Source organism: Dromaius novaehollandiae, chromosome 20, assembly GCF_036370855.1.
Source record: "Dromaius novaehollandiae isolate bDroNov1 chromosome 20, bDroNov1.hap1, whole genome shotgun sequence".
Taxonomy (NCBI): Eukaryota; Metazoa; Chordata; class Aves; order Casuariiformes; family Dromaiidae; genus Dromaius; species Dromaius novaehollandiae.
In genome coordinates this window covers 10,114,260-10,136,202 of record NC_088117.1, presented here as the reverse complement: position 1 = coordinate 10,136,202, position 21,943 = coordinate 10,114,260, and the positions used below count along the sequence as shown (strand labels likewise).

At 51.2% G+C, this 21,943-nt stretch overlaps 1 protein-coding gene across 1 annotated transcript in view; it reads left to right on the top strand.

The window, feature by feature from the left end:
- The window catches only part of VAV2 (vav guanine nucleotide exchange factor 2), a 147,800-nt gene that overhangs the window by 116,740 nt on the left and 9,117 nt on the right, over nt 1–21,943 (top strand). Inside the window, exons 6-22 of the mRNA XM_026094434.2 lie at nt 87–185; nt 1,711–1,779; nt 2,793–2,893; nt 7,104–7,203; nt 8,950–9,045; nt 9,430–9,498; nt 12,212–12,298; nt 14,076–14,161; nt 14,570–14,702; nt 15,871–15,980; nt 16,599–16,700; nt 16,810–16,898; nt 17,767–17,783; nt 18,171–18,192; nt 19,552–19,679; nt 19,954–20,028; nt 21,263–21,315. Of these exons, the coding sequence (XP_025950219.2) occupies nt 87–185; nt 1,711–1,779; nt 2,793–2,893; nt 7,104–7,203; nt 8,950–9,045; nt 9,430–9,498; nt 12,212–12,298; nt 14,076–14,161; nt 14,570–14,702; nt 15,871–15,980; nt 16,599–16,700; nt 16,810–16,898; nt 17,767–17,783; nt 18,171–18,192; nt 19,552–19,679; nt 19,954–20,028; nt 21,263–21,315 (1,436 nt within the window). The remainder of the gene's footprint in view (nt 1–86; nt 186–1,710; nt 1,780–2,792; nt 2,894–7,103; nt 7,204–8,949; nt 9,046–9,429; nt 9,499–12,211; nt 12,299–14,075; nt 14,162–14,569; nt 14,703–15,870; nt 15,981–16,598; nt 16,701–16,809; nt 16,899–17,766; nt 17,784–18,170; nt 18,193–19,551; nt 19,680–19,953; nt 20,029–21,262; nt 21,316–21,943) is intronic.

Below are 21,943 nucleotides of genomic sequence, written 5' to 3'. Positions count from 1 at the left end.
GCTGAGCCAAAGCTCTGCTCCACATGAGCAGGTTGCTGGACCAGTCTTAGCAATATCCGGACGTGCGTTATTTTTCCTTTCCCTAGAAAATGGGAATGACAGAAGATGACAAAAGAAATTGCTGTTTGCTAGAAATTCAAGAAACTGAGGCCAAATACTACAAAACGCTTGAAGATATAGAAAAGGTAAGAGCTGAGCCATTTTTTTGTGCCGTCGCGCTGCCCTCGGTTGCCCGTTAATCGTGCTGCGTTAGCTCTCGCGGCGAGAGCTGGCAGCTGCGATGAGGCCGGATCGGTGCGTTCAGATGTAAAATTGCGAGAGAAGGAAGACGCAGAAAACCCGTACGGACGAGCACAAATGTGCAGCCCGTGACCATATGAGCCAAACAGCGTATTATTTCTGATGGCTGCGTGTTGGAAGGAGGCCGAGAGCCCCCCTGCCGCGTGCAGACGAGCCGTCCTTCCCCATCCCTCGCCCCCGGGTAGAGGCTCCCGCTCCTCGTTCCGCCGGGCTGGTCGCTCCGATAAGACCCGCGTTGGTAGATACCTTATCTACCAACCTCATCGCCTCGATTGCCACGGAATAATTGGAAAGAGGCTCTTTATTCTGGGCATTTTGCAAAAGTGCTGAAGCTGTGCTGACTTGTCATTGAAACTAATTGGATTAAAAGTAACATTTCGCTGCTTGAATTCATGGGTTTTAATTGGTTTTGATGAATTATTGTTGTGCCTTTCTTTTAAAAAAAATGAACACCTCAGCAAGACAGCGAGGTCGTGGCTGCTGCGGGAGGCTGCAGATTGTTTCTACTCGCAGAGTGAAGTAGCGGGAATAAAGAATGATAATAAAAATCGAGCTGCCATTTCTAATTTTCCTAATGCTTTTGTTTCCTCTCCTTTTGTTTGCTTTAATCTGTTGAAAGTTCTTGCAAAGAAGCTGTGAGAGAAACCAGCACATTAAAAATAGCATTTCACATTTTTCAAAGAAATGTTCTAATGTACGCGTTGCTTATGCAAATAGCGCTTTGAAAACAACTGCAACCCTTCTGTTTCAGCCCAAAGAAAGAGTTAAGTTACTGCTTTGATATGAATTAAAAGAGTTTGCAAAGGCAGAGGAGATTTTTCTGGCGTGTTGTGGGGTAGAAGGTCCTGTGTTCGGTGCATCGCATCTGTGTGTTTTGTAGTTACAAGCCATGTAGACGTTTCTGTTAATATGTATTTGTTCAGCAAGGCATTTCCAAAGCAATCATATCATCTGCGCTTTTCAAGGGCAAAATTCCAGCGAGATAATCAAAGAGCTGAGAAGATGCTTCCCTGCTTCGCACAACTGCAGCGGAGAACTGCCGCCTTGTGCAGAAACCAGCAGGTTGATAAAAATCAAAAATAAAACAACACAACGAATGCACGCACATGTGTATACCCCGCGTGGACGTCTTTCACCTCCTGACGCGTGGAGGTGCCCGGGGGGCTTTGGATCACGATAAGCCCCCGGTGTTTCCTTGCGTCCCGCTTGGGCCTCCCTGGCACAGGCTGGTCTTGACGAACGTGGCGTCGTTCCCCTGCCTGTGCAAGTGCTCGGATTCATTAAAACCTGGCTTCTCCCTGCCAAGACAAATGCAGCCGGTGAAACAGTGAAGAATGTCGCTCTTATGCAGGAAGAGAGGTGTTGACTCTTCTCCTCTATTTCAATCAGTTTTCCGTTTGCCTCTTGCAGAACTACATGAACCCGCTGAAGCTGGTACTGACTCCCCAGGAGATGGAAGCTATTTTTATCAATTTGGAGGTAATGGAGTAAACACTGTTGCTTAAAGCCTTGCACTTTTCATGGCAGCTTAGCTTTCTTCCCACTTAAGAAAGGACTTTGAGACTTCACGTTTGGTTCACGCGTCCATCTGTATAGCTCCGGTCCCTCAGTGTGTTGCAGAGCTTGAATGGGTTTAGGAGACGTTCTTTAACACCCACTTAAGGTTGGGGATTATATGAACTCTGAGTAAGAAAATAATTTGATACCAAGGATGTTCCGTGGCTTTGTGCACTTTAGCTATACTTAGAAATGCTTTGGAAAAATATTGGACATATTTCTGAATTAAAGCACGGCAGGAAGCAGCAGAATGGCCCTATTGCACGCTGCCCGGGAGCTGGGGGCACCTGGGGTTTGTCTCTGGCTTTGCTACTCACCTACTGTTTAACGTTAAGCAAGTTGCCTCCTCTCTCTTAGACTCCCTATTCCCAGAATAGGGCAAAAGCATGAATCCCATCCCGGGGGATTGGCAGCCTCGGGGGGAGGAAGCCGCCTGGGGAGACCCCGCCGCCTCCTCAGCTGAGCCGGAGAGGGGACGTTGCTCCAGGCTGGAGGAGCAATGCGGGCTGGTGCAATTAAGGGAAGGCGGCTGGATGCTGGTGCCGTTATCCGTGCAGGCGCAGGGAGGGACCAAGGGGCTCGTTCCCAGGCCGGCCGGTGCTCTGCTCCCCCGCCTTCTCCACCGCCTCGAGCAGGGCCGCCTTGCGCAGGATCCCGCTTGAAGCCTCCCACCAGACCAAGTAGCAGGAGTTTAATACACTTGGAAGTCCTGGATGCAGTTATCATTGTATAACCTTCTAACTGAATTACAGCCCTGCACTCGTGGCGGTTTAGGGCTATATCTCACTCGAATGACACATATTAAAAACAGTTAATGGGTAAAGAGAAGAAGAGAAAATGACTGCCTAATTAAGTAGTGAATGTGCGTTTCTTTAGGCTTTGCATGCACATTTGCTTTGGATGTGTTTAAAGTATTGATTGTTTCTTCATTTTAGGACCTAATTAAAGTGCACTTCAATTTCCTGAGAGCCATCGATGTCTCGATGATGTCTGGAGGAAGCAGCCTGGCAAAAGTGTTTCTGGAATTCAAGGAAAGGTAAAAGGAAACCCAGTCTGCAGGCAGCTCCAGGTTCAGCAAATTAGCGTTACTAACCACGGGGGCATCTCAGAATGGTGAATAGAAAAGTCGGTCGCAGCCAAGTATTGTATCCTCAGCAGCTAAGATGGTCTCGGGCATCTCAAACATCGCTTGGTCCCTCCACCAAGGCAAGCAAATGAAGCCACAGGTGTACCAGGTAACCGGGGCAGAGCGGCCTGTGATGGGATATTTCCCATGGCAGTCGGCTAAATCTTCGCTGTGCTCTGCTGAGCTGCGGTGTGGCTCTGCGTGGAGGCTCTTGCAAGTTCTCCCGGGCTCACGACCACCCGTTTGGGACCAGCTATTTTGGAGGCTGAACGTATAATGTGTTTACGCAGATGTATCAGAGGGGAATGAAGATGCACACGTTGTGGTTTGCAGTGGATGGCTTCTCCTGCAAGCGCCGGTGGGGATTTGAGGGCATGTGACGTGTTGGGATCGCTGCTTCCTTTGCAGGGGACGTGGGTCAGGTCAGATCAAAGCGATGGTTCACTGTAGGATGTCAGGTATTTGGCACCGCTGTCGTCCCACACCTATTGCATGATGAATAAATATAAAAGTTGCTTTAGCAAACGTAATAGGTCCTGTGTTTTGGCAGCTGCAGGGAGGAGTACCCTGGAACATAAAGATAAGGTTAATAAAAGCCTTTAATATCCTTAATATTAATCAAAGGCCTGATTCATTGTGGAATCATGCCAGGATGTTATTTCGCTCTGATTAAACCAGTGTCTAGACATAGAAATGCCATTCAGAAGTCAATAACTCCAGAAATACCTTCTGCATTAATAATACGCCGTAAGGTCACATATTCCATCATTCACAGTGCCTCTTTTAGAAAGTGGATGTTTTTTGGATTTAAAAAAAAAAGTATTCTAAAGGAGAATGCAAATAATTTTAAAACACTCGTAAAACTCACTTAGGTGTTTTTGATCTGCTGCCTGTGCTTGTCCACGTGCGTGCCGGTGCCGTCCGGAGCAGCGATGGTTGCGCGCATGTGGGTTGCGCGCACGTGTCTTTCGGGGACAAATCCAGCACTGGCTGCTTCCAGCCAGTGCTTTCCACCCCCGCGATGCTCCTGTGCTGGGTCGGTTGCAGTAGGAGGAAATCTCTGGGGAAAGAAGAAGAAATGCTGTGCCCCGCGCGCATCCCGGGGACCTAAACGCCGTGGGAAGCTGCTGCTCATGGAGACTTCCCCTCGCGGAGCTCGTGCAGGAGCACCCGCGTTCGCTGTTTTGTATTCGGTTGCTGGTGAACCTGTCCGGCCCCGTCAGGAGCGGTCTGTGCCGTGTCTGGGCAGAGGCCGGACTCTGGCACTGAACCGGCGGCGTCACGGCCCTGCTTCGAGCCCTTTCGCGGCGATGGTCCGGCTCCTCGGAGCAGCTCTGCTGCAAGGTCCGGGCGGGTCAGCCCTTCAATCCGGCTTGCCTCGGGCTTTTTGCCCTTCGAATGGCAAATTCCATGCTGGTAAGGTGAAGCGTTGCCCTCATTTGCTTCCCGCTAGCTCTGTGCGTGCCCCCGAGTCACTGATTTCCCTGCAAATGCGCTCGTCGCTTGCGACGCTGGTTCCCCGGGAAGCCGTTCAGCGCCGTCGCCCTGCGTTGCGTGGGAATACCCGTAGATAACCCCGTGCCGTGCGCTCTGGAGCTGTTGTGTTGTGGGAGACGGAGGGAATTTATTGCTCTTGGACCATGGGGTCGTTGCTGGGGTGAATTTAGCATTGTAGGAGCTCTCCCGTAACGACTGGGTATAATCCTGCCCCGCTGACGTTGGGCGACTTTCCCGTCAAGTGCGGTGAGGCCGGGATTTCATCTTCTGAGATACACGGCTGCTTTTTAGGGAGCAGTTGCTTGGAGGTGGCATCTGCAGAGCGCCCCAGGGATGAGGAGTTTGGAGTATCCTGGTCTAAATAGACAGGGTCCTTTCCTGCATCGGTGAGAAAGGGTGGCGAGGGATGATGCTATCCCATTTTAGAGAAAGGAAACGGGGTTCCAAGGAATGATTTCCCCCATCTCACATGGGATGACACCATCGCACCACCAAGAAGCGAAGATGGACCCCCAGAGTCCCCGTTGGGTCCCTTTATATCAGACCTTCCTCTCGTCTAATGCATCCGTGCCAAACAGCTCTTGCCTCCGTACGCATCCTCAGAGAGGTCCCAGCGTAATGATGCATTGCTTCTCTGCTTTGCAGATTCTTTTTTTCCCTTTTTTGGAAGGAAATAGTTTGTAAATCTCTCTCTGTGAAAGCCAGAGGTTTGAATTTATGCTTCTGGAGTGTCTTTGAAACTCTCCAAGTGCTGGCAAGATAGATATTATTGTACACGTTCAGGAGTTGTCAAGGGGAAGAGGCGGAAGAATAATCTGTATTGGCTGCTGCTTCGTCAAGGATTGCGGGTCCCATAAATCTCGCCATTCAATGATGCGCCTGGGTCTGCGAATCCCCCATTTACGGAGCGACGCCGGGGCAGGTGCTCCGAGCGCGTCTCCATCGTGAGACAAGGCTCCGAAATAATGGATGAGGTACAGCGTGTGATTGAATATGTGTCTTATCAGCAGCAATACAGTTAACAGCAAGAAAAGGGGGGGAAACCCAAACCTGTCATGCAGGATTAATGAGTGAGATGGTGGAGAAGGGGGAATCCGCAGCAAAACTGGACTGCTTGTGTCAAGATGTTTAAATTTATAGCCCAGTGTATTCTTGCGGAGCTTCACTGTGTTTCCAGAGCCTGTGACAACCCGCTTCCCCCAAATTATCCGGTCACTTGATCTCAGGTAGGTCCCTGTGGCCCTTCCTGCAAAGAGCAGGCAACGCGCACTGCCGAGCACCTGCAGCTTTCCTGCGTGTCCGTCGGACAGATGTGCCCTTGGGTTTTCGGGGGACTGGAAGCCTCCATCTCTCCGATGCAGTGCAGATAAGTCTGGACACTTCTCAAGAATGAAGTGTTTCTTCGCTTCATCCTGATTCGGTAAAATATCCCCAAATCCTCAATAAGAGAGGCCCTACCATGGTGGTGGCCGTTGCGTTTTGGAGTGCGAGCAGCTGTGACTTGGGAGACAGAAGATTTGTTCAGGAGTATTTACAAAGTTGGATTCATAGGTTTTAGTGCTGGCACGGTCTGGTGACAGCCGCGTTTGGAGAACTCTCAGGAACTAAGCTGCTGTTGCCGTTTGTTTGGTCTTTTCAGCCCTGAGCCTGCCAACGCGGGAAGCGGTTTGCTCGCGACGCATGCATGCTCTGCTTTTGCAAACCGTGACGCTAACGTGGCATAACAAGAAAACCAGAGCATTGCAATCAGGGAGATGCAGGGTCTATTAAGACATCAGGAGGATTACGGCGCCTCTTGTAATCTCGAGAAGAAGCCGACTCGCAGCTGAACGGCGATGCGTTGAGGCGTGCGAGTTGGGCCGCGGCAGCCGTAGGTTCAGCGCTCACCCTCCTCCACGCCGTTTGCCGAATCTCCAGCCCCTCGTTTAGTCCGGGCAGGAGAGGGCTGAGCCGGCGTAGGACATGACATACATAACGCTACCATTTGTGAAGCTGCTTCTTGACCCTCTGCTGAGAAAGGTCTTTCGGTACGGAGCCCAACTTCTATTTATTGATGCGGCACTGCGAACATACAGATCTTGCAGGAGCGGGTTTTAAATGCATCATGGTTGTAGGCTCAGCAGATGCTGCTACTGGATCCAAATAATACTTTCTTTGGGGCAGAGACTTTCCTTTGGGTTTGCACAAGTGATTTCTTGGCCCAGTTTTGGAGCACACAGGAGAGAAAAACGTATTTAAAAGGAACTTGCCTGCAGAGAGGGATGTGCTGTTTGCGGAGCAGGAGAGCAGGCAGCCCAGCCGGGCTTCCCGGTGACTGATCCTTCGAAAGAGGGAGGAGGAACGACCGGTTTCCGGATGAGACCTGATCCGGGGCCTTTCCCTGAGCGTGCATGGAAAGCCAAATCCCCCCAACGGGCTCCAGCTTGGGAAACGTCTGAAGACTTAAATATTAAAGACTGGTGTAGTAAAAGAGTGTTAATACTTTGCTAAGCAGTTACGTGGGGGAATAGGTGATTGCCTTGTAGTTTCGCCATACGTGCGTGTATATATATGTATTTTTTATAACAGGTTATAATGGCCACCAAGTGTTTCCGATTAAATTTGTGATTTCCCCCCTCTGCAGGCTCCTGATTTATGGCAAGTACTGCAGCCACATGGAGTACGCCCAGAACACCCTGAACCACCTCCTCGCCAACAGGGAGGACGTGCGGCAGAAAGTGGAGGTGAGCGGCAGGGGACTGGGGATGGGGCCGGGGGCACCCGCACAGCAGCTCTCGCCGCCTCCTCTCCGGCGCTCGCTTTGCCGCTGGCTTTTGGAAGGGCTGCGGGCGCTGAGATGCTCGGCTTGGCGAGAGAGGGGAGGAGTTTGGGATGAGTTTGTGCTGTCCCAGGCACGAGGGGAACAAGAGGGAAGAAAGCTCTGCCTTACCTAGTCGCGGTCTCATGCTGGCCCCTTTCTGTGCCCCGCAAACGTGTTCTCGGTCCTTCCTCCCCCACCTGATTAAAACAGGCAGCTTGGTTTGGGTCGTTCAGGGGCTGCTTTGCTGCCGGGAGCATCCCCGTTAGCTGGTTTAGTCGCGGGAAAGACCTGAAGGCCCAACTAACCAGCCGGTCATCTCCATCAACCACCACCACAAATGGCTGGAAAGATCTAGAGGAGACTCGATGCACCGCCGCCAGCCTTGTCCTTCCCTGTGCGTCATTTGTCAGCCCCAGGGTCGCTTTGGACGCCCAGCACAGACTGCGAGCGGGACTCGCTGAGCATCCTGCGTGCCGTGCCAGGTCGCTTTTGGGGTCGTGCAATGAGACCGCGACCGCTCCAGAGCCGTAGACACGTGTTGCAGCTCCGCTAAGGGCTAGCTAGCTCCTCCAGTGCCCGAGTGCTCCTAGCTTATCTTCGCAGCACCCTCCTGAGAGAGGGGAAGTGGTTTTGAAGATGGGGAAGCAAAAGAACCAGAGAAATCAAGGGCTGGATCCTTAAAAGCATCGAGCTTCTAAGAGCCGGGACCCGACCGGCTTTTGCAAGGTCACACGCCGTGTCCCTGGCACGGCCGGAGGCGAACCCGAGTCTCCGAGCGAGTGCCCTGGTTCCTCCGCTGTCCTCCTTCCTCAGCGTAAGGGCTCAGTGTAAATAGGGTCTGATCGAGATATTAAGTAAATCAAAGAAGCCCCGGAAGGGCTGTGTTATTTGAGCTGCTGTTTTTTTCCCAGCTTTAATTCCCGGCTTTGGTCTTGATGCTAATCTGAATTTGCTGGGCTGTCCATGCGTGTTACCTTGTTTACCACAAACACCCTTTGATTCTCCGTGCAGAAGCAGCAACACGATTCAAGGATAAAGCTATGTATTTACTAATTTTTTTCCAAATGTACCCTGGATTTTGCATCAAAACACCATGATGTGAGCTGCATCCTCGTGTCACCTCAGCTAATCTCTCTGGGGGAGCCGCTGGAAAGGGTCCCAGCCAGCACAGCAGAGTCTCGTATTTAATGGGTCTGGGCTAAGGTAATAGTCGCAAAACTTCATGGGATCACATTAGCACATCTTAATGACTTAATCCTTATCAGCCAAGCTGCAGCAACCGTCTGCGTGCTTGCTGCTGGCCCCTTGCAAATAAAACGCATTAGCTCAAACCATTGCAGAGGTGAGTTAAGCTAATGTGTTTCATTTGACATTTCCAGAGGTCTAAGAGCACACGGGCGCTCTCCTAATGAGCAGTATCTCATTTAGCTGAAGTAGATCAGTTGCCTGAAAACGTCTGTGTTTTTGGGTCCAGACCCTATGTTTCATTTGTGGATAACCTCAGCAGTTCGGGCCCTGGCAGCGGCTGTCTGCTCGCAGAGACTGAGAACGGTCGCACGTCAAAACTGCAGTTACAGAAGCAAAACCTAATGTTAGGACATTTGAGGCTTTTTTTTTTTTGTGGGGGGCAACTACTTCTTCGCTATTGATTTATTGATCTCTTTAATAGGAATGCACGCTGAAGGTTCAGGATGGGAAATTCAAACTGCAAGATTTGCTGGTGGTTCCAATGCAGCGAGTTTTGAAATATCATCTCCTGTTAAAAGTAAGTGTTTCAGCGTTGAGACTTCTCTCCAGCTGCCACGCTCACCGTAGCATCTTTTGGCTTTTACAGTGGAGGGTGAATCGTTGCCAAATGCAGAGTAAGGGGATTTTTCCCTTCAAATGAAATAATTACTAGAGCTACTTAACTCAGCATAATATTTGTGCCGCCTCTTCGAGTATGGTGACCCAGGGTAATTCTGCACTTGTTAGCCATGAGAGGCAGTTAATGAATATAAAATAAGCTTGCATATAATCTGATTATGTGTGAAATTCCTCCCGTCAACTCCGCGTAACGGGTCTCCCGCGCACCAGCGGCCCGGCGCGTTCCCCCGGCCGTGGCTGCGGGCGGCTCGGCCTTCCTCACGCTCCCGCGCTGCTTTTTCAGGAGCTGCTCAGCCACTCGTCCGACCGGCCGGAAAAGCAGCAGCTCAAGGAAGCCCTGGAGGCGATGCAGGTAGGGGAGGGCGAGGGCTGCACCGCGCGGTGCTCCGGGCTGCTCGCGGCCGCCCCGCGGAAACTTCGACGGAGAGGAGAAACCGTCTGCAGCCCGAAGGGAGGAGACTTCTCCTCCTCTTCTAGGACGTATATCGATTGCTGTTTAATGGGATTGCTTTGCAGCAGACCTGCAGTCATCACTGTTATCTGCCTTCTTAAGCATCTGGGGCAACTGATATTTGTTGACAGGTTGGGACTTTTCGCTAATTCCTGTTGTGTGTAAATATGCGGTGCCAGGTTTGGCTCTGCTTTTTGCTGGGAGAAACCTGGAGGAGCTCCAGCTCTACAGGCAAGCCTGGAAGTGCTGCAGATACCAAAGCTAGCGCCTGTGTCTGGGGGGAGCAGAGCTGCCTACGCGCTCTGCCATCCAGCCGCTGCCTGGGAATCCTTTTAGCCACATGCTCTGTTCTTAAGAGGATAATACCTCTTCCACAGATGAAGACTTTCTGTGGCAAAAATTTGCTTCGTTTACTTTTTTTTTTTTTGAGCTTTCAGCCCCAAACCCCCAAGATCCAAGGAAAACCTTCTGCAAAAAACAAAAAAAAATCATCCAAATGTTTTCTCACTTGGCTGTGTCCCCCCATGTACACGCCGAATTCACAGTGGGATCATCATCAGCAGAATCTGACTTTAAGATGATGGTTAAATCCAGATTTTCTCTCTTGAGGACATTGAAGGATTCATCCCTGGGTGCTCTCCTGTTTCCTGAGGTCACTCTGTTTGTTTTCCACCTCCGAGGCTCAGCTTTTTAATGACACTGCATTTCCTAGCGCTTACATAAGTTTGGTGACCTTTTTAGCCATTATCCCTGCAAGCCCGTGAATCCAGAGCCAATATATAGGTCGTTTTAAGGCTAAGGTTGTTTGAAGGACCTTGCATTCTCAATCCACTACTGCACAATCCACGATCGTGGCTTTGAACAAATAGGCTTGGTGAGAGGAAGAGGATAGCAGTGATTTCCTCTCATGCCCAAAATCACCTCTGTCCACCAAATGTGGTGGCCGATGGAGGTGAAGCAGCAGAACTGGTGACAACTGTTAAATCCTGCCTGTGGTCGCATCCTTTATGGAGTCTGATGTGAAATACAGATGCCAGAAATGGCTGGTTTGATTCACGTGGGTCCCTGCGGGATGCTGAGACAGCGGCACCCGCGTGAGGCCAGAGCCCGTCGTTCAGGGCGCTGGGTTTGGGGGTCTCACCCTGGGCTTCGGTGGCTGCAGGCTGGAGGAGCTGGTTTCTGTTGAGGGAGATACTAATACCAGTAAGCAAACGTACACAGTCTGGCTGCACTAAGGACTGAGCATTTTTTGGAGGAAGCTGCAAAAAAAGCCATCAGAGAGGACTGTCTGCTTTCATCGCCCCATCGTCAGGAGAGCACGGATGCGGTTCAGCCTGCGTTGGGCTAGCCAGCAGCATAGGAAGCAGCACAGTTTGATTTTAATTGATCTGCAAACCAGGGCTTAACTCAGAAGTAATGTTTTTCATCAAGATTGCAGCCTTTCTGTCTGGTGTGCTGGTAGACGTCTGACATTACTGCTGTCTGGCGTGGGAGAGCTGTGCAGGGGGTCTGAATATCTGCAACTAGAGCTACGTTTCCCAAAGGGATTTACCTCCCTTTTACTTTGCACATGGCACAGAGGCAGGATTTACCCCATAGGCACAAATGCACGTGTAGATATTTGCCCCGTGCATCGTCCCTTGGCTTGAGTGTGCAGCACCAAGCGCCCAAGCGACAGTGGGGTGAGGAATAAACTCTGCAGATGCAGGTTGCACGTTGCTGTCGCTGTTTCAAGTCCCCATAGATCCTGGGCTTGCGTTTCCCCTTCATGTGCAAGAGGGTCTTCTGCTCAGCAGAAGGGAGCGATGGCAACGCTCCACTTAACTCTCACGCGCGCTGACAGGGGACGCCGGCCTCGCTTCTTAAGGCTTTTGGTTTTGTCATTCTTCATAACCGTCCCTGCCACTGGCTCAGTTGGGTATTGGGTGATGTTATGAGTATTGTCACTTAGATCTGCGATTATCATCTGTGATTAACCCTTCTTATGTTGGGAAGCTGAGGAAGGTCTGGACCTGAGGGGATGTCTTAAAAAATTCCATATTCAGATTTAATCCAGGGTGACAAGAGCTATGGTCGAGAAAAAGCAGGCAGGGGCCAGAAAAGAGGCATACAGGCAGAGGAAATGCACTCCTGAAGATGCTTTCCACTAAAACAACTTCTTGCCCGTCTCTGCTGGCTGCGCAGGGCCGGTTCCCGCATTGCCATCTTCTGGGAAACGGGGAAAATTGCAGCGTCTGTCTGGTGAAGCTGCGCGAAGGGAGAAGGGGCAGAGGAAGGGGACAGGGACAGGTTTGCACCCACAACGCAGGAGGCAGAGCGGGAGCACGGCGCTGCCAGGCTGCAGCCTGTGGTCTGCCTAGTTTTAATTAACGAGGTTTTGTTTTCAATTCCGCAGAAATATGTTGAGCCACTTTTCTGCTGGCAAAGCTTGTGTTTGCAACATCCTAGGTTGCTGTTGTAATTCTTGCGGGGCTGCTTATCTGCTCTGGTTCTTGGGTGTGTTAAGGAGAGGAGGGGATGTGTCTTCAGGGAACAGGGGTCGTGGGTTTTCTTTTTTAATAAAAGTACTAGTTTTGTCCGGAAAATACAAATCAACATTCACTTTTCTCTTAAGGACTTGGCCATGTACATAAATGAAGTAAAGAGAGACAAAGAGACTTTAAAGAAAATAAGTGAATTTCAGAGCTCTATAGAAAATCTGGTAAGTTGGAAAATCCCCTCTTCTCCCGCTCCCAACTTCCCTTTGATCGTTATTATCGTTTCTGCTTTCTCGATGCAATTATTACGGAATCCGATGTGCCACCGAAGACAGATGCTCATGTGTTTGGGCAGCCCCTTATCTTTGACTCTGTTTTTGCTGGCAGGCCAGAAATGGTTGCTACATTACAAAATCACTTTGGCTGTGAAATAAGGTGGCTCTTGCTGGTGGTGGTACACTGAATGTTTCTCGGACTTTTTCTTCGTGCGTGGGGACCCAAGGGTTGCCCAGATAACCTCTCAGGCATCTGCTTGCTATTTAAAGCAGGTTTGCTTTTGCTGCTACGAGGAGAGCGAGGTTGACTTGATGTTCCTGTGCTCGACCGTATACCGAGGCACGTTTGGAGGGGAATGGCATGTGTAGCGTGCACGTAATCGCAAAACCTCAGCCAGATAGTTTAAGGAGAAGCTCATCTCCCAAACTCCCGAGGCCTCCGATCCCGTTACTGCTCATCGACCGGCCCCGGCGACCGATCTGTGTGCTTTTAGCCCCGAGCAAGCCCATTAGTTTAATATTCAGGGGAAGAGCTTCAAGCTAATGAGTTTTGTCCTGCATTTGCCGCGGGCGGGGAGGGGAGGGGAGGGTGGTCGGCTGGGTGGCTCAGCTGGCCGGCGGCAGCGCTTGGCCCTGGGGTGACGCAGCGCAGGATCCGGCACCTGAGCCGCTTTCAAGGGAATGAGCTGGAGCTGCCCACCCAGAGCGCTTCCCGGGGGGGTCGTGGGGGGTTGTTTTTGTTTTAAGTCTTGACTTCATTTGAAAGCTTCCAATTGATGGTTATTTAAGAGGCGGGGACAAAATCCTTAATTTTCAGAAGCCTGCCAAAGTTCTGCGGGGGGACGTGGCCCGTTGCGGCTCGTAGGTTTTGACTGAAGCAGCCGTGCTTATCCTGCTCCATGTGAACAATTAGGCATCATGCTCAGTAAAAAGGGGGATGTAAATGGGTGCGTTCAGCAGCCGCTTTTCTTCCTTGCAGTGGGCAGAGAGCTCCCGTCTGCAGAGCGGTCCCGCTCCGTGGCTCCCTTCGTCTTGCAGGGCTGGCACTGGGGGACTGATCTGTGATGTGCACACAGAGCCCACATGGCACAGCAATGACGTAGCGACCGATTATACACACAGCTGTTTAAAATATTTATTTTTCTGACCAGTTTCACAATTTTTTCCCCCCCCCGTAAGGAGAGCTGTGTAAGTGGAATGATTCATATGGCTCAGCGACGCTGAGTAATTTTTGCAATGGCTTTTGAGCTGACGGACAGACTGACCAAAACCCTGGGTTGGATTCCAGCCTTCCCAAAATCTCCGGTCTTGGGTCAGGACAGGGGTCAAAACTACAAGAGCCCTCATTCCGATTTTGAGAAAACCCTGTAAAAAATGGCTTATCTCATGGGGATTTTGCTTTCTAGATCCCAAATCTTGCAAAAGTGCTTTGATTTCTGAGCCTTGCCCCGAGACCCCTGTTGCAGTGCGTCAGCAGACCCAGAAGCTGTCCCGTGCCCACGTCACCCCTCGGTCCCGGTCTGACCCCCGTGGCAGTGGTTGTGCGTGGGACTCCCTTTCGGTGCGGGTGATGCGGCGCGTGGAGGGCGAGCTGCTCCTCCGCGGGTGGAGATGCGTCCCTGCTACCTGCAATCCCGCCACGTTTGGAGACCTTTGTGTTTTGGGGTATTTCCGACCCAAACTCCAGCCCTGGTGGTAAATCTCAGTTGTGCTCCGCTTTCTGCAGCAAGTGAAGCTGGAGGAATTTGGGAGGCCGAAGATAGACGGTGAACTGAAGGTTCGCTCCATAGTAAACCATACGAAGCAGGACAGGTGAGTGAGCAACGGCTTTCTCCTAAAAAACAAACAAGAAAAAGTGATGCAAACAGCTGAAAGGGACAGAGGGTCCTTCAGTGCAGTTATTAATTGTCCCTAACGAAGCAGGACTGGGCAAGTCCCTGCTAGGGCTGACGCAGCCGGAGGTGTTGGTTTGTAATGGATGGTCTGTGTGGGAATCAGCCACAGAAACATTGCATCTCCAGATTTTTTGCGCTCATTTGTTTGATTATTACTTAAAGTTGCATTGACAGAAAGCACCATCAATGTAAAATTATAGCACGGTTAGAGCATTGAACTGTGCTGGCTGGGGAATAGTGTCTGTAGAGCTCTCCAAATACTGTCCCTGAAAGGTGAACTTAATTAGACATTTGACTGAACTGCTTCTTTCTTTGCTTTGGGCAGGTATTTATTTTTATTTGATAAAGTGGTGATCGTCTGCAAAAGGAAAGGATACAATTATGAGCTGAAAGAAATTATTGAGCTGCTCTTCCACAAGATGACTGACGATCCTATGAACAACAAGGACATTAAAAAGGTAGGTGGAACAGGGCTAGCTCTGCTGGAGAGCACATTGGAGCTGTTTGGGCCAGTCCTTGGGTAACATATTCCCATTAGCCTTTTAAAGCAGAAATAGAGCTTGCAAAAAGCTGGAAAAAAAAGGCTCAGATTTCAGGGCAGCCTTTCAGAGAGTTGGGAAATGTTTATTGATGTGAGGCTGGGCTCAGTCCTCTGACCTCCTTGCAAAACAGCCATCAAGAAGCTGGAACGATCTGACTAAGCGAGCGGAAGCTGCTCCCTGCTCTCTGCCCAGCTGGCAGCGAGGGACGAGCAGGGAGCACACGCCAGGCGGGGTGGAGAGGAGGGCAGGGTGGCCAGACGCTCTCGTTCCCGAGAGGCGCTGGGCGGAGGAGCTTGGAAAGGCAATGGGAGCGTTGCCGACCGGTCTGCCAAAATCAGCGCTCGGAGAGCGCGGCTGCCACTGGAGGAACGTTGTTCTGCTCTGCCGGTGGGTTTGGACTTGGTCGGCAGCCGTGAAGGAAGACCGGCCTCCCAGCAGTGAATTAAGCAGGGACCTGTTAGCTTAATGGCTCCATCCACTTATGTGCTATGCGAGGAGGTATTGTACAGATGGGATAAGTGACATTAGGGTAAGAACGGCCAATTTTGCCACTTGGATGCTGAAGAAATGCTGCTGGCTTTATGTTTTAATGAAATATATTTCCACTTTGTTCTCTTATGCTTTCTAGTCCCATGGAAAAATGGTAAGCAAAGCACACAATTTTCTCTCTTATTTTTCTGTGCAATGTTGTGATGAGACAGCCAGAGCATATGTGCACCGGGCAGGTCAGATGTTCCTCCTGGGCTGTCACTTGCTGTCAGGGAGAGATATAATGGCCGGGGAGGATCCACTGGAGCAGAAAAATCTGGGCTCTCTCATCTGCCACCATACAATCCTGTTTGGCCCTGGTGTGCAGTGCAGAGCCGATCCATGCATCGTTTGTTGTGATGTGTTATAGAAATATAGAGGTATTTTTCCTCCTTCCCCGCTATTATCTTTAGAAAGGTTCAATAGCCCTTGAGAAGTGAAGAAGGGGGAAGTCAGTGAAACCAATGTTAAGATGCCTGAATAAAAGTGCCGCAAATTTTGTTGCTCGGGCCTTCAGGGTGCCTCGGTCCATCAGTTCTCTCGTTATCTGTTGCAGTGGTCGTACGGCTTCTACCTAATTCACCTCCAAGGAAAGCAGGGCTTCCAGTTCTTCTGCAAGACGGAAGAAATGAAGAGGAAGTGGATGGAGCAGTTCGAAATGGCAATGTGAGCGTGGCAGGCTGTCATGACCCAGTCACCGAGCACTAGGGCCACGGTGTCTGGGACTAGCAGATTACCGGAGCCCGGCTCCGATAGTGAGGCCCGCGAGCATGGCACTCGCTCGGACCTCCAGGACGGGGCCCTGCACAAGGGAGCTCGGTTCCAGCACAGAATCACCCACCCTGAGTGTTTGCACCAAAGCACGAGCGGGTGCAGGTCTGGACCGACGTCCGCAGCGACTGCTGCGGTGTGAGGGACGGATGCGAGATGCCCTGAGTTGTGCTGGAGTAAAACGTTCCCGAAGGAGGGCTTTCGCTGCAGGGAGTTAGTCCTGTTCAGGATGGGGGTCAGCCCCACGCGGACCTGCACCGTGGGCGGATCTGAGGTATTGGCTGACTCAGGCGAGGGCCAAAGTCGTGAATATTGTATCAAAGGAAGTTGAATATGCAAAATCTTCCCTCTATACAGTCAAGCCCTGAGTTCGCTTTCACACTTGATTTCCTATCAGTCCACGTGGTTTCCAAACTTTGACTGAGATGCAGACGGCAAGTGCTGCGGCTTATCACAGGGTGCCGAATGACTCAGAGGGACAGGCTGTAACTCCCCTATCCCCTTATCCCTTAGGTCCAACATAAAGCCAGAGAAAGCCAATGCAAATCACCATAGCTTTCAGATGTACACGTTCGAGAAGACTACCAACTGCAAAGCATGCAAGATGTTCCTGAGGTGAGCGATGTCTTTGTAGCTTTTCTGCATCAAAGTCTTATTAAAACATGCAAAGAAAATCTCAAAGTCAGGACTGAAACTAAGACTTTCTGACTTCTTTTCTGCCCAGAGGGACGTTCTACCAGGGCTATCTTTGCCCAAAATGTGGAGCAGGCGCTCATAAGGAATGCCTGGAAATCATTCCCCCCTGCAAGATTGGTAAGTTATTTGGCATCATTAGCAGCTTATGACAAGGAGATAAATCTGTGTGAATGGTCTGAAAGATTCTCTTTAAAAATCTGTCAGCTTTTCACTAAACACGTAACCAAATCTGAGTACACTCCCCACCCATTTCCCAGGGCTATAATTCATAATGGCTGGTGGTTTCAAAAAACAAACAAACCAAAACCCAAAAAACAAACAGTCGAGTCCCATGTATTTGGGAAGACTACAGAAACTCTGCGTACTCTATGGGATGCATCCAGCCCTCCGGCAAACTGCAAGGGTGTTTACCAGAGCTGGCTGATGATTTCTTCATCAGAAAACATTGGTTATTTGAAAGCAGGAGGACATGCTCCAGGTCTACCAGGGACAACACTTCTGTTGGGAACGAGAAACCTCATCTCCAGTTCCCAAATACCCGATAGTGCTGAGGTGTGGGAGGCAAAGTTTAAGCCCTTGAGCTGAACGAGGCAAACCTGCGACTCACATTTTTCTGTCTGATAGCCCCGGTGCTGCTCTGAGCTCTCTGCCACGGGGGGAGAGCTGTGGTGGGTTTCCACGGAGAAGCTTTGAGAGTTTTTGGGTAGAGAGTGGAATGGGGAATAAACAAAACCTCAAAACTTTGTGCAAGATGAGAAAATGCCCTTGTCCTGTTCCAGTCCCTCCCCTGCGTCTTGCAAGCCGGGGAAAGGGGCAGTGACTTGAACTGGTGGCAGAGCTGCCCCCGGCCTCCTGCTTTTTGTCTCTTTGCTCAGGATGTTTAAGTGTTGATGGCAGTTTATTGGTACCAGTAGCATCAAGACAAGCAGAAAATGGGGTCTGTTGCCTTTTAAATTAACCGCTTATTTCACTGTTTCTCTCGTAGGTTCTTCAGCAGACCAGGTACGTTGCATGGTGGCCCTTTCCGCGCCTCCCCCTCTCCCAGGGCAGCGCCCGTGCCCTCGCCGGGCTCAGTTGCCGCGGTGTGAGCTCTCTGCTCCCCGCGGGAGGCCGGCACAGGCCTCGGGGGTCCCAGCAATCGGCGAGCCAGGTTTAGACACAGGCATCCTCTCCCCCAGGCTAAAACTGTCCCGCTTGGCGCAGCACCGCTGTCCTCGTGCCGCTGGCCCTGGGAACTGCCAGCGTGCAGCTATGCCAAGTCCCAGGTTTCGGGACGCGCTAGTGAGGCCGGAGGAGATGATTTCTCATCCCTGTGGCTTCTGACGGGTGCTCGTGCGGAGAGCTGAGACCACCGTGCCCTCACTGAGACCTTTTCCTCTCTCTTTGCAGGAGTCCCTGGGCGCCGGACCTGGTAAGGGCATTACTGTCTTGCAAGAGAGCAAGTAGAGAAGGCGTCTTGATTTTGAAGGTGTCAATGAAACTTGAGCATGGGGGATGGAGAAAGCTCCTGTCTAAAACAGCAAGGAGCGTTAATTGGTGCAGAGCGGTGCCCGGTTGTCTGCACAGCCAGCGATGGGCTTCAGCGGTATCTGATTCTTCTGCTTCCCAAGGCAGCAGCTGCGAGCGGGTCTCCTGCAGAAAGACCCTTCTCCTCCCCGTGCTCAGCTCTTTGCCATGCTGGAGAAGGGCTTTCACTCCTTCTCTGCTACGACCATCAGCGCCGTGTCATTTGTTTTACTGCACTTGGCCACTCAGCCGCTTACCTGTGCTGCCGTGCTAGTGCAGCTTTTACACCTCACATAAATAACTCCCCCCTCAAGGCAGAGAAGGAAAGTTCGGGGAATTCATTTGTTCCTGATCTTCCTTTGGGATAAACCAAACCTGTCCCAGCGGAGGCACTTGTTAGCGACAGGCCGGGGGGAAACATCTTCCGGCGGGAGCGTGTCCCCGGGGCGCTGCGGCGATGGTGCAGCTCCCAGCGTTGCCCTCTGATGGGGCCGTTGGTCGCGATGGTTGTTGCGATGTTTTTGTTTTTCTTTGCTTAAAACTAACCTTGACAGCCTGCTGGGCTTGTCCTGCCCATGCTCCGTCTCGAAGGAGAAGGAACAATTTGTTTTTGTGTGCCTTTTCTGTCTGAAGGGAAGCCAAGCCTGGAAAAAAGAAACCTAAATCAAACTGGTGGTTAAAAACCTGAAAGGGCCCAGTGCTCTGCCTGGGCAGGGAGGAGGCAGCTGAAGGCGGAGGCGGGGAGGCGTTGGGAAGATAAACACTGTGGTTTTAGTACAATTTGAAAAGCTTATTTAATGTGCAGTTGTTTGCAAGACAGCCAGACTTTGGCTGCAAACTGCCAGGGGCCAAGGGGCATTCGAGTCCCGGGTTCTGGTGAAATTTGATGGAAGCCGAGTGTTTACTAGTCCCTTTTGCAATCCCGGGCGTCAGCGCTGAGCCCGGCGTGGCTTGGTGCGGCGGGGATTGCTCAACGGGGCTCCCTGGAACGGCGAAGTCCAATCCAGGTGCAGGGTTTGGAGCCGGAGCTTCGGCTTGGCTCTGCTCTTCGTTGATTTATTTTTGCTTGTTAAGCTCAATCATCCATGCAACTTTGGAAGCCCGGACTGCGTGCCGTGGGCGCGGATCCTGTGTGCTCCTGCCTGCTGCCCCCGAATCCCGCCCGCTGGGGCTGCTGGATGTGTGATTCCCACAAAAAGGGGCTTTTTCTTTCCTTTCCTCTTAAAGGGGACTAGGTACCGAAACGGTTTCCCTTCTCTTCCAGGGCCTAAAATGGTGGCGGTTCAGAATTACCATGGTAACCCCGCGCCTCCCGGGAAGCCGGTGCTCACGTTTCAAACCGGAGATGTGATCGAGCTGCTGAGGGGGGACCCGGACTCGCAGTGGTGGGAGGTGAGAGCTTCTCCCTTTGGGACATTTCCAGCAGGTTTCAAGCCAGTGGCTTCTGGATTGCCTCAGCCCCTCTTAGCTGTTGGGTTTTCCGGGAGCCCCGGGACGTGCCGGGGTTTTGGCAGCTCCCCGGAGGAGCGATGGGGTCCCCAAGGCGTGTGCAGAGCCTGGACCAGCTCCGGGAGCTGTGGGGGGGTCAGTGCCCTGCACCCGCGCTGGAAAACCACTTCTCCACCGCACACATCCCGGGCTGGTGCCAGTCCTCGTTGTTTTACAGGGGAGGTTGCTGCAGACGAAGAAGTCGGGCTATTTTCCCAGCTCATCGGTAAAGCCCTGTCCTGTTGATGCAAGGGTAAGTGCTTAAAACCAGACTTAACGATGCCGGGTTCACATGGCGCAGTGCTTGCAGCTGGAAATTTTGCTGGTGGGTCTTGCTGGAGACCTGGAGGCCTTGCTGGAGCTCCCTCTGATGGTGCCTTTCCCGGTTCTCATCCCAGCACGGTGGGATTTCATGGCCACTTTGTTTTTAGATTTTAGCGACCGATGGTTAATCAAAGTGCTGCTGCCTATTGATTTAATTAAATAAAAAGCTCTGCGGTTTTCTCTGAGGTAAACTCTTGCAAAATCCCTGGGTGAAAGTCAGGTACTAAAACAACACTGCAATATTTCTGCCCCCCTGGGGATTATTGGCGACTTCCATGCTCTGTTTTTCGGTGGCTCTGGTCGTCCTGGCTGAGAGCAGTCACACTTTCCTGCGTTTCTCCTCTCCTATCTGTGAGCACCTAGAAGATTTTCAAGTGGGAGCAGCTGAAAACACAGACCTGCAGTTTAGCATGACCGTCTTCCCTCACGGCCCGTCTCTGCCCGACATGGGAAGTGTTGACGGAAAACGTTGATTTGTTTGACCAAAATGCATGTTTTTTTCCTCCTCCCTCCCTGATGGGAAAGGCTGCTGCATTGTTAAGATTTCCTCAGTGAGGGCAGTTTAGGACCGGTGATTCAGCCCATCACTGGGCCAAAACATGCCTGCATATGTGAGAGAACTTGTTTTTCCCATTAAGCTTATGGGCTTTTAATGAGGCCTTTTACTGTGGCAGAATTAGCAGGGAAAGTGGATTCCCCATCCCATGGTTGCAAATCTCCTTGCAGGTGGGTCTCGGCCCCCTAGTCCCAAACACATGGTTGGCGTGACCAGGTCCAGACCCTGATTCCTCCTCTGCAAAAAGAGAGCGGTGCTGACTCGGTAGCAGAGCACTTCGAGATCAGTCACAGTACAGAAAAGCTGTACTTTTTCTTTTCTTTTTTTTTTCTTTTAATTATTCTTTGTAAAGCTGTCAGTTGCTTCCCAACTAAAAAAGGCTCAGATAAATGAAACAAAAGCAGTATGCTGCTCACAGCTGTTTTGGGCAGGGAGGATGAGAAAGCAAGTACTTGATTATAACACTGTCCTCCAACCCCGAAGCCAATAATTCAGCAACTGCTTGGCACATAAAAACCCTCCCGTAGAGAGGAGCATCTCGCAGCTGATCTATAACCTAATTAGGTGCTGGGCTCCACGGTAATGAGCAATGTTGTCTTTGCTCCAGCCTCCCAACAGCCGGCCTCCGTCGAGAGAGATAGACTACACGGCGTACCCTTGGTGAGTCGCCCTTTAATTGGACAGCACGCTACACATGTCTTTCTCTGGACGTGAAGATATATCGCCTTTGCTTTTTAATTTTGTTACGTTGTCACAAATCCAGTCTGTAATAACGAATTATGGATGCGCTTTGGAAGCGCTCTTCCTCCTGCGTCCCCTCCTGATGTCTGGCAGTGAGAAGGCTGCAGGAGACGGGGCTGAGCTGCCCGACCACCCCGCTGCCCTTGCGTTTCAGTGCTGAAACCTGAGCTCAGCTGAAGAGCTGCATCCGCATCTTGCAGCGTCAGTGGGGATTTCTTCCCTGCCGGCAGCGAGGAGGGCTCAGACAAAAGGAGAGGCGCTGGTGTCCCTTCTCCTCTCCCATATATTCGGTGCAGAGTCCCCATCTCATGGCAGTGGCACGCAGTTGAGGGAGGGAGGGAGGGAGCAATACCGCGGCTCTGGCAGACTTGGCAGGAGAAGCTGGTGCTTCACTTGCTTCCTGTTGCTTTTCTCTAGCTCCATCTAGTTTTCCAAATTCATGCATCTAAATCCTCTCCCCAACCTTTGCTAAAGTCTTGTTCACCTGGGGACGTGTTCCCAATTAGTGTGATTTTCTAGGTGCCTTGGAGACATAAGAGACTTCAAA